Consider the following 10,623-nt stretch of genomic DNA (forward strand, 5'->3'; position numbering starts at 1 on the left):
TGCCTAACGATGTCACTGGTAGACGGGTTCCTGAAGTGTCCACAGCCCTCCTATGAGACACAGACCGAGTAGGAAAAAATCATACCATTTTATCATGAGCATAGGTTAGGACCAAGTATATGAAAATAGGTTGAAAATAGGTGAAGTCGTCCTTTAAGTTGCTTCTTTTGGGCTTGCTTTCCTAGACCACCGCTTATTTCTCTCACAAAACCTGGCAACACTGACGGAGGGCCGCCCAGCCATGTTGAGAAGACTGTCAGCGCTGCTGCTGAGAGCGAACCAACTGCAGCCCGCCATTGTGTAGAAACCAGAGAGAGGGGCTAAAACTCTTCAATTAAAACATAGACATCCTCTTCTACACCCCGCCGCTTTCAATTAGAAACACATAGAGTTAACACAGGCTCCAGGGAAAGAAAGACATGTCAGCCAGCAGCCTTCTTGAACAGGTAAAGAGAGGCACTTTGTGAACATTTAACGAGCATCGAGACGAGCTAGTATAGCGAGGAGAGTTCCACAGACACCAGGCAGTGCAGTAGGCCTGACCACCTGCTAAAACAAGGGGGACTGGTGAAATACACTGTTTTCATCATATTTTTCCCTTCCTCTCTTCTCATAAATCAAACCTTCATGAATCACTTGGACCCAATCCAGAGACCGAAAGGCCAAGCAAATAAAGGTAAGAAACAAATCTTGAGAGCCAGCGGATCTAACTTGGGGGGGTTTGACTGAATGCGGATCTTTTTGGCGTGCGGATCGGAGTGACTGGAGGAAGGAGCGCTTTGAAAAACCCTGCGTGATGATAGCTTTCCTTCGCTTTAATGTCAAGTTAGTTAACCGACAGTCCAATCAATCCCCGTTGGAAGCTCAAGTTTGAACGCGTTAAAACTCATTTGCTCCTGAGTCTAACTGCTGTGTGCTTTTGACGGTGCTGTAATGTGTTTTTCCTCCTTCACCCATCATCATCTCGCTGCTGCTAGTGAGCTTCTCGTCAGGAGCCTCGAAATGGCTCCGTGCTAGCGGGCTACTTTTTAAATGCCTTAGCGTGACACAAACCAGCATCCTGTTCTATTTTGGTGTTAGTTAACGCTTCGTAGCGCACTGACAACGTTCGCATGTGATCCTGGCCCTTCATTTGGACCAGATTGAGCCTCCCGTGTGGCGCTAATGTCAATATTTTACATTGGTTGCTAACCTAGCAACCCAGTCACCTAGCTACCTAGATGCGATGATACCACAAGGATACGTCGGTGATGTCACGACTCTAAGCATCATCTATAACGGAAGTGCATCGGAATCATTGAGTAAATGTATTGTTTATCCTTTAGTTTCGAGCCTTAAGCTTGACAAAAAAAGGGACGTATTGGTCAACCGATTTTTTTGTATTACTTAAGTTAAAGTATCAATACTGCAATGTTGGAATACTGTTTACAAGTAAAGGTCCGGTGGTAATCAAAATGTACTTGAGTAAAAGCACAAAAGTATTGCCATCAAAATGTACTTAAAAGTACCAAAAGTAGAAAGTACTCATGTAGACGGCCCCATTTCACAAGGTATCATTATTTATACACAATGTAGTCAAATAGCTAAAGTTTACCTTAGGGCTGAAGTGGTTAATGTATGTTTTGTACTTATAATTAAAATCTACAAACTAACGAGTAATTCGTTTTCAAATAATTGTAGTGGAGTAAAAGTAAAATATTTGCCTCTGAGTTGTAGTGGAGTAGAAGTAAAAGTTTTGAAAATTGCAAACACTCCAGCAAAGTAAAAATACCTGAAAAGTGTACTAAAGTACAGTACTTGTGTAAATGAACGTAGTTACTTTGCACCACTGGAAAGTACCTATTGTCAACCGAAAATGCTTCCTTTTTAAAATAGGTTGTTTTTATCTGTATCTGTCTGGGGAACCCATCAACAAATAGCATAAACTACACATACATAACACTTCCCATTGTTTGTGACGTCACGTAGCCATCCTTAGCGTCTTGATTCTAGCTAGCTAACCAAGTCCGTCACGATATGAAAGGATTCTTCGCGCTCGCAGCCAAGTCGTTAGCTAGCATGCTAGCGCTAGCTGGTTTGCTACACTTAACCTGAAAATGACACGTCTTCCGACATGCTTTTTCCTGTATCCAAATGAGCCTCTTAATGCTTACTTGCTCATTTGCCATTCCGACCAGAGGAGTATTCTCACAACAAAGAGATGTCATTATGCTCAGTGCGCTTGCTGTCTAGTCTGTGCGAAGGTAAAACATCTGGCTGATTAGCGGATCCCAAAAGATTTTTAAGGAATTCCAGGTCATCATCTCTAAACCAGTGGTTTTCAACCCTTTTCATATCAAGGTCCATTATTTATTCGGCATTTTAGCCACAGCATTTGGGTCTGAGATTTAGACTCTCTTTAGACCCAAAACTTAGAATATTTTGTTGTCGTTGGATACGATTTTGTGCACAATTCCATGCTGTATTGATGTGGTACCATTGGAGAGATAACAGGCCAACGTTGATCAAAATAACAATTCTTTAATTAAGGTTTCATTTTACACTCAAGAGTTAAAGATCCATAAGGGTCCATTTGGTTACCAACTCTCCATCATTTAGCTGGGGACCACCTGGAACCCCCTCAGGTTGAGAACCACTGATCTAAATGTTGACTGAGAATACCCCTGGCCTTTGTGTTGGTTAGTTTGCTATGCTTTTTTTTCCCCCAACACAAATTCATATATGTACACACAATGTGGTTTGAAAGGAAGAAGGCACCTGTTTCGAATATCTTATTCTGTTCACAGAAATTACCCCCTCTGTCCCAACAACTGCCATTAACAGTTTATCCATCACAAGAGCTGATTCATCATCTTGTGCAAGATCAGGCTGTGTAATTAACACATGTTTAGAGCAGTGTGTATGCGAGTTAGTATGTCTTAACCATCATTGGCTGTGTGGCCTCCCCTGTGACATAAGGGAATAATTACTAAGGACTGCTGGTAGTGATGATGATAAATAATGATTGTGCAAGCAAATGCAAATTTAGTCACTGGACTTGTAGAAACGTTTTTAACCTATGTTCACGTGAATGTTTTCTCTCCTTCAGTGCAAAACGGAGCTGTGACCCAAAAGGATACTTTGAATGATGATGAGTTCGAGCCTTACCTGAATACTCAGGCCAGACAGGTACGATTCACCAGCTGTACAGGATATAGTATAAAGAGAGTATGTAGTGTACTTGAGAGTATAGTCATACTCTCTTAAGTACATTTTTATTTTTATATTATTCGTTTTTAGGTAATATTACGTTCATTTTGAATAATTGCCATTAAATTGTGCATGATTAGGGCCATCATTTGTCTTGCAGACTTTACACGTAATCTTAACCATACCTTTGTAGTTTAAATAAGTCTGTCTTGTACATCTGGACTGGAACATTTTAGCTAAATTCGCCTGGCCACTATACACAATAGTCTAATCCAAAGTGGATCAGCAACTTACTCTTAAGTGTTAATTGCAGTGTAAATGCATCCTATGCTATTAAGTTGTTTTATTGTCACATTCCTACATAACCACATCCATGTAAAAAGATATTGAAGAAAAGGAGGCAAAGCCTGTTGAACAGCTTTTGCAGTTAATCACCCAGTTGTTATGGTTTGAGCTCATTGGTGTCATCTGCATACAATACCCTGAACGCTTTATTGACCTGCTTTAATAGTCCCCCCCCCCATGAATGTTGAACAAAAGTTTGTCATCCAATTTCGATAAGCCTTACAAATTATTTGCCTACAAGGGCTTTGTAGTTATGACCTTTTAAAAAAAAGAAATTCCTCTGCTAGAAGACTAATAGGTGCCTTTATCTTGTTGCAGCCTTTGATTGTTGCCTGTTTACTGTGTAGTAGATGGCATGCCCTTCTGTAGTAAGGGACATGCTGAGAAGTGGGCCATAATGGAAAAGAATGGAGCCTGTATATTCTGCCAGTCAATAGAATGCAGCATCCTTTTGTTGAAGAGACTGTGGCACTTGTTTTCTCATAATACAGTTCACTTGTTTGCATTTAGACTCTGTCTCAGATGGTTAGCCAGATCGAGGAAGAAACTTTGGAATATATCCTAGAAACAGTCTTAGATGTGACTAGGGAATCTAAACTTTGATAGATGAATTGTCATGTCTTTAATGGATTTTTGTGTTTTGATGTTGCTGTTCATTGCCTAAGCAATCTCTTTATCAGATGATTACTTATCTTGTGTGTGTGTGTGTGTGTGTGGAAACTATGCTTCCTCGTTCTTTGCTACAGCTTTTTTTGTTTTACTATTTGTCACTAAAGTCTTATCTCTTTCTCCATCCAGAGCAATGCCTATACGGCCATGTCGGACTCGTACATGCCCAGCTACTACAGCCCCTCCATAGGATTCTCCTACTCCCTGAACGAGGCAGCATGGTCCACTGGCGGGGACCCCCCTATGCCTTACCTGGCCTCTTATGGACAGCTGAGCAACGGGGAGCCCCACTACCTCCCGGACGCTATGTTTGGCCAGCCAGGGCCTCTGGGGAGCAACCCTTTCCTGGGCCAGCATGGTTTCAACTTCTTCCCCGGTGGCATCGACTTCTCAGCATGGGGCAATAGCAGCTCTCAGGGACAGTCGGGCACGCCGCAGAGCTCTGGCTACAGCAGCAGCTACGCCTACGCCCCCAGCTCGCTTGGGGGTGCCATGATTGATGGACAGTCTCCATTTGCCCCTGCTGCCAATGAGCCTCTCAACAAGGCCCCTGGCATGAACAGCCTTGACCAGGGCATGGCAGGGCTTAAGATCGGTGGTGCTGCCCCTGGTGGTAGTGGGGACATGGCTCCTAAGGTGGTTGGTTCTGGCTTGCCTGGTGGGGGTCCGCTTGGCCCTGTATCATCTGTAGGACCACCGATCATGCCCCCTGTCTCTATTGCCCCCGCCAAGCCTGCCTCCTGGGCGGACATTGCCAGCAAGCCGGCCAAGCCTCAGCCTAAGCTGAAAACCAAGGGTGGCATGGCCGGTGCCAACTTGCCTCCTCCGCCCATCAAACACAACATGGACATCGGCACTTGGGACAACAAGGGTACCATGCCTAAAGCCGCCACCCCTCAGCAGGTGCCCCCAATCCCAAGTAACGGGCAGCCGCCCAATCAGGCCTCTCCTCAGCCTGGAGCCACTGCAGGAGGGACCCCACAACTGCCCCTCAGCAATGGACAGTTGGGACCCTCTGTTGCCCAGATGGGGCAGCATCAGCTACCACCTAACGGGCAGCCAGGTATGGCCCAGATGCAGCCTCCTCTCTCCCAGGGTCCCCCTCCTCCCCCAGCCCAACAACAGCAACCTTCTCAACCGACTCGCTGGGTCCCACCACGAAACCGGGCCAATGGGTTCGGGGACACTGGTGTTGGTTCAGGCCAGTCACCTCCCAACTCTTCTGGTGTGGGAGTGGTTCCTGGGGTCCCCACAGAGCCTCACCCGGTGTTGGAGAAACTTCGTATGGTCAACAATTATAACCCCAAGGACTTTGACTGGAACCCCAAGCAGGGCCGCGTGTTCATCATCAAGAGCTACTCGGAGGATGACATCCACCGTTCCATCAAGTACAACATCTGGTGCAGCACGGAGCACGGCAACAAGAGGCTGGACGCGGCTTACCGCTCGCTGGGCGGAAAGGGCCCTCTCTACCTTCTCTTCAGTGTCAATGGGAGCGGTCACTTCTGTGGCGTCGCAGAGATGCGCTCGCCTGTGGACTACAACACGTGTGCCGGGGTGTGGTCACAGGACAAGTGGAAGGGGCGCTTTGACGTGCGCTGGATCTTCGTTAAGGACGTTCCCAACAGCCAGTTGAGGCACATCCGACTGGAGAACAACGAGAACAAGCCGGTGACCAACTCTCGGGACACACAGGAGGTACCGCTGGACAAGGCCAGGCAAGTGCTGAAGATCATCGCCGGATACAAGCACACCACCTCCATCTTCGACGACTTCTCCCACTACGAGAAGCGGCAGGAGGAGGAGGAGTGTGTGAAAAAGGTAATGACATGTTATTGCCTTGAGGTTATTGATTCATATTAAATAACACTTGTTCTATTATTTTGGTTTTTACACCTTGAAAGGGATGTACCATGTGAGATGCCTGTGATATGGGATGTGTGTGTGTGCATGGTTTTGTTCTCATTTCAAAGAATAATTGGGAAATGTGACACCATAACTTTTAGCACTCCATATGATTGTGTAAAGTAGAATGTTTAATGTTTGTTTCTTTTTTTGTTATTGTGGTATTCAATCTTGCATGTATTATCCTGCCTCAAAGGACTAAACTGGAAAGTCGTCAGCAAATTTTCTGTTGTATACATGAGAACAGTTGAGCTGTTTTGCTGTTAAGCTATCACATACCATTACCCTTTTATTTAGGGATGTGGGTCATATAATCATAACATTAATTGAATGTATCCATATGAATTATGGCCATGTTACTTTCTTTCCTGCCTGAGGAATAGTACAATGTGTTAACCTGAAAGTTTGTATATGTTTCATTTTATTTTATTCTTTCTCTTCTGAGGTGTTTAGTTGTTTTTGTCATTTAACTTTGTTTTGAAAGTGATTTTTTTTCTTCCCAGCATCAACCCAAGAGGAAAAAAGTTATTTACCAATATACTAAATATTTGTCATTTTATTGAGTTGAATCTCAAGTTTTCTCCAGTCAGTGTTTAGTTGGGAACAGTTCACTTAAAATTAGCACAGTGATGATATGCACGCCTGTATTATGCATTTCAGAGCTTCACCTCTTCATTTTGTCCTTGAGATTTGCACAGTGAAAAGTAGGCTAACAAAATAGCACTGGGTTGTTAACAGGGAGAGAAACTGCTGTCAGCAATGTGATGGGAAAGTTTGTCTGTGGTTGTTAGTTGTTTGTTCTCTTTGAAGTAGGGGTTCTGGCACAACTTAATCCACCAGCAAGGTGCATGGAAGAAGTCAGGAAAACATTCCAGCAACACTTGCAGTACTAATAGAAAACCAACTTTATTATAAAAACGAATGCATTTCACCCTTTGCACTTCATCAAGGTCAATCCGGTGATCTTGGATAGGCTTGTCATTGTGCCTGATGGACAAAAAAAAGTGAATTTCCCACCCTGACTTGCAACCATCTTAGTGTATGTTGTCATTTCAACTTGTACTTTGAAAGTGGTAAATCTTTGTGTTAAGTCGGGAACAAGCTTGAACATAATCAGCTTGATGTAAAGAAGAGTTATTTAAGAAATGTATTTAAATTAAATAAGTTTTCCCCCATAGTTCAGGCAAACTTGACTTCAACATTCCCTTAATCACTTGACGTTATGAATGTACCAGAGGGGGGGGGGGGGGGGGGATGCTTTAAAGCCCTACATGGTTACTGCTGACAGCCTCAAAGATCACATGTTTTGTTGGGAGAAGAAAGTAATGACCTGGACTGTATCCTGACACATTTTTGGTGTTTTATGTAGGCTATTTCTACAGATTAGCAAAGACAGCTCTGTTTTGATTAGTGTTGACACATTTTAACTTTGATTAGTAATTGGAATGTAAACATTGCAATTAAATTGAGTGCTGTTGCTCACATCTTTAGAGGCTTATACAGACATGTAAATATAGACAATGTTAACTTATCAATTAAGAGGTTTTGACTCTTGGTGAACATAATATTGATATTGTTGCTCCCGTTTGTGTTAACATTGTCAACTGTTATGGGCTGTGTCCACGAAAGCGTTTTTCTTTTAGTCTTTTCTGAGCGCAGTGTATGTTTTGATTTGTCTTCAATGGGAGCGCCCTGTATTTAGGCTATGCTAGAAACGCCGGCAGAGTGATGAAGCGCTGAGCGTTTATTCTGCTCGGAGCCGTGCACAACTGCTGTTTTTATTTTTGAAAAACATTTGACTATTGGTCAGCGCCTTGTATTTTCAGCTGGGAAAAATGCTTTGATGGACACACAGCCTTAGAATCACAATGGAAAGCAACTAACTGATGACTCAAGGTGTAACCAAAAGAAGTGTTTCATCTATTTTGTCACTGACATAATTCAATGAAAATGTGTTAATTTCATATTCATGTCTGACACATGTAATTGCTTAAATTGTCACCATCAAAGTGAGATCACTAATCGTGTGCATGTCTAGGTATTTGATATGAATATATAATATGAAGTTGGGCTGTTAAACATTTGAAAAGATCCTTCGTTGGTGTAGGTGTCTGCATACTGAGAACATTGCAGGTGCACTGCCACTTACCCTGTAGTTGGTTGACCAGGGTCCATGACGCTTATGCCAACTTTGCACTGTCATCGCTCTGGATAGGCGCGTCTGTTAAATTGTAACTGTCAGTTAAAATATAGCTTTCTATTGTGACTAGTGAAATTAATTACATTGTCACATTGATGCAAAACCCTCTGCAACATGAATCTAGACTGTGTGTGTGTGTGTGTGTGTATATATATACTTATGTATATAATTACACACACTGATTTGAATACATGGTGGCATTTTACTTTTTTGAATCCCTAATTAAGCCAACTACGTTCACACTTTACTTGTATATGCTTTGGCAGGTGGAGGTCCAGGGCAGCGAACCGTACCCCAGCAACCCCAGCAACAGGAGTCATTACCGGCTTCAGGTAACTCACCTGGTCCCCAACCACAAGCTGCCAGAATATAACCATAATTTAGATTTAACTTCATCTGACCAACACTGTTTTTAAATCTCGTCAGAGTTATCAAGCGTTCAGTGTATTTCACTTCAAAGTTCCGTCAGAGTTATGTTATTAAATGCTACTGCGAAATCAAGTATTTGTTTTTACAGTCACTACTCTTCACCACCGCACAAGAGTTATGTGAAGCTGCAAAGCCAAGTAGAAACAAGCAGGTGTAAACGACATGGAAGAAGGGGAGATTTGGGTGATTGAGTGTATTTGGGTGGGTGGGGAGGGGGGCGGACACGAGAGACCGGGAGAGAGAGATGGATGACTTGGTCTGCTCTTATTTTCTCTCTACACCAAATCTCTTGCCAAAAATAGCCGATCTACAAGCTCACAGCGCATCGCAGCGTGACACATTGTGAGCTTGTAGATCTGCTGTTTTCTGCTAATGTTCCCACCTGAATAGGGTTAAAGTGGTTCATGTAAAAATCACAATAATTTGGCGGCCCCCTGTAGTAACTCTGAGGACCCCCTCTAGTCAGTTAAATATGATTTCTCTTCTCAAATATTTATTTATTTTCTCTTCATGTCCATATGTCTGTCCTAGGAGCGCCAAGGAAGAGTCAAGTAACAGTCACAGCTTTGGACAAAAGACTGCAGTGGCCCCCCTTTCCCCCTGCCCACCCCATCACATCCAGATCTCTAAGAAATTCTAATAGGGGTGAAGAATTAACCAAGGACAAAAAAAACAACTAAATGAAGACTTTCTTGATTTCTTTTGACTTTAAAGACTTACTTCGAACTTGTAGTAAAAAGAAAAGGAAACAATTATTCATAGGACTACAACTAAATGCATAGCATCCTTAGGTGAAAAATCTTTTTTGCCCCACCCCGTTCCACTACATATGTTTTTTTTTTCTTTATATGCTTCTTTTCCTTTTCCATAAAAAAGAAAGGAACAACTTCTGTTTTTACAGTCTCAAGAGCAAGTCTGTAATTCTCACGCAAACACGCAAATCTAGCAGAATTATGTAGTGCTGGCTACCATAGTGCCCCAAGTCAAGATGGGCAGTTTGTCTTCTTTCTTTGTAACCACCCCCCTGCCTGCCCCCCTCGTCCTATCTTCTATCGGAGATCAAATCCACAAACTTGGACGACGCTGACTTTCCTCCTCGGTGGATGTTCAACAGAGGTGGATGTCGACGGGAATTTTTCTTTCTACGCCTTCCATCTCTTTGTTACGAAGGGAGAACTGCAGATGTTCAGAATGGCCCTCTGTTCCTTTTTCTTTTTGTTGTGTTGGGCAGTGTGCGTGTGTTTGTGTGTATGCGTGTGTGCCTCTGGAAGGTAGAGGTGGAGGGGGACAGGAAGAAGGTAAGGTGGGAGGGGCAAAAATGAAAGCAGAAGAGGGAATGTTAAGTTGATGAGCTTTGCTCTGTGTATGATTTCTATGGCGTGCAAATTGGACCCTCTAACAGTCTTCATTGGACTTATTTGCTCTCGTTTTCCTTCTCTTGGGGAAAAAAAAGTTAAAATCATTGTTGCTTCCGCACTGCTTTCTTCCTTGTTTTTTTTATTTTTTATTTTGCATTTAGTTTTCTTCCTCCTCCCTCCTCATTTTTCTTAAGACCGCAATGCGAGTGGCCTTGCCCCCACTCTTTCTATTAATCAGTTCAAAAGTAATAAATGTGGTATATTCAGCAGAACCAGTGTGCATTCCCCTTGTTTGACTGTGTAAAGCTAAATTTGTCATGCAGTGTCTGTGCATTCTTTCTTTGGGGTCTCTGAATCTTTTTTATTTTTCTCCCTCCAAAAGGGTAAAGGAATGAATGTTTTATTTCCTGATAACCTACCTACATATTGAACCCACCCACTTCCCAGCCTGACTTGATTCTCACCAATATCCTTTGCACTTCTAACCACTTTTCCTCAACAGTCTATCCCCCCCCCTTCTGTCCCCAT

At 43.1% G+C, this 10,623-nt stretch overlaps 1 protein-coding gene across 1 annotated transcript; it reads left to right on the forward strand.

The window, feature by feature from the left end:
* Positions 1 to 206: 206 nt before the first annotated feature.
* On the forward strand, positions 207 to 10,367 carry ythdf2 (YTH N6-methyladenosine RNA binding protein F2). Its single transcript, XM_084044340.1, has 6 exons — positions 207 to 446; positions 652 to 676; positions 3,089 to 3,168; positions 4,333 to 6,024; positions 8,575 to 8,640; positions 9,269 to 10,367. Exons 1-6 carry the CDS (start codon positions 420 to 422, stop codon positions 9,290 to 9,292), a joined length of 1,914 nt encoding a protein of 637 aa, XP_083900466.1. The 5' UTR covers positions 207 to 419; the 3' UTR covers positions 9,293 to 10,367.
* Positions 10,368 to 10,623: the final 256 nt, after the last annotated feature.

This window comes from Gymnoscopelus microlampas (assembly GCF_963454915.1).
Source record: "Gymnoscopelus microlampas genome assembly, chromosome: 20".
Taxonomy (NCBI): domain Eukaryota; kingdom Metazoa; phylum Chordata; class Actinopteri; order Myctophiformes; family Myctophidae; genus Gymnoscopelus; species Gymnoscopelus microlampas.

Coding starts and splice junctions, on each gene's coding strand:
- ythdf2 (XM_084044340.1), top strand. CDS start 420: ATGTCAGCCAGCAGCCTTCTTGAACAG. Junction 3,169..4,332: donor TGAATACTCAGGCCAGACAG/GTACGATTCACC, acceptor TTCTCCATCCAG/AGCAATGCCTATACGGCCAT. Junction 6,025..8,574: donor AGGAGGAGTGTGTGAAAAAG/GTAATGACATGT, acceptor ATGCTTTGGCAG/GTGGAGGTCCAGGGCAGCGA.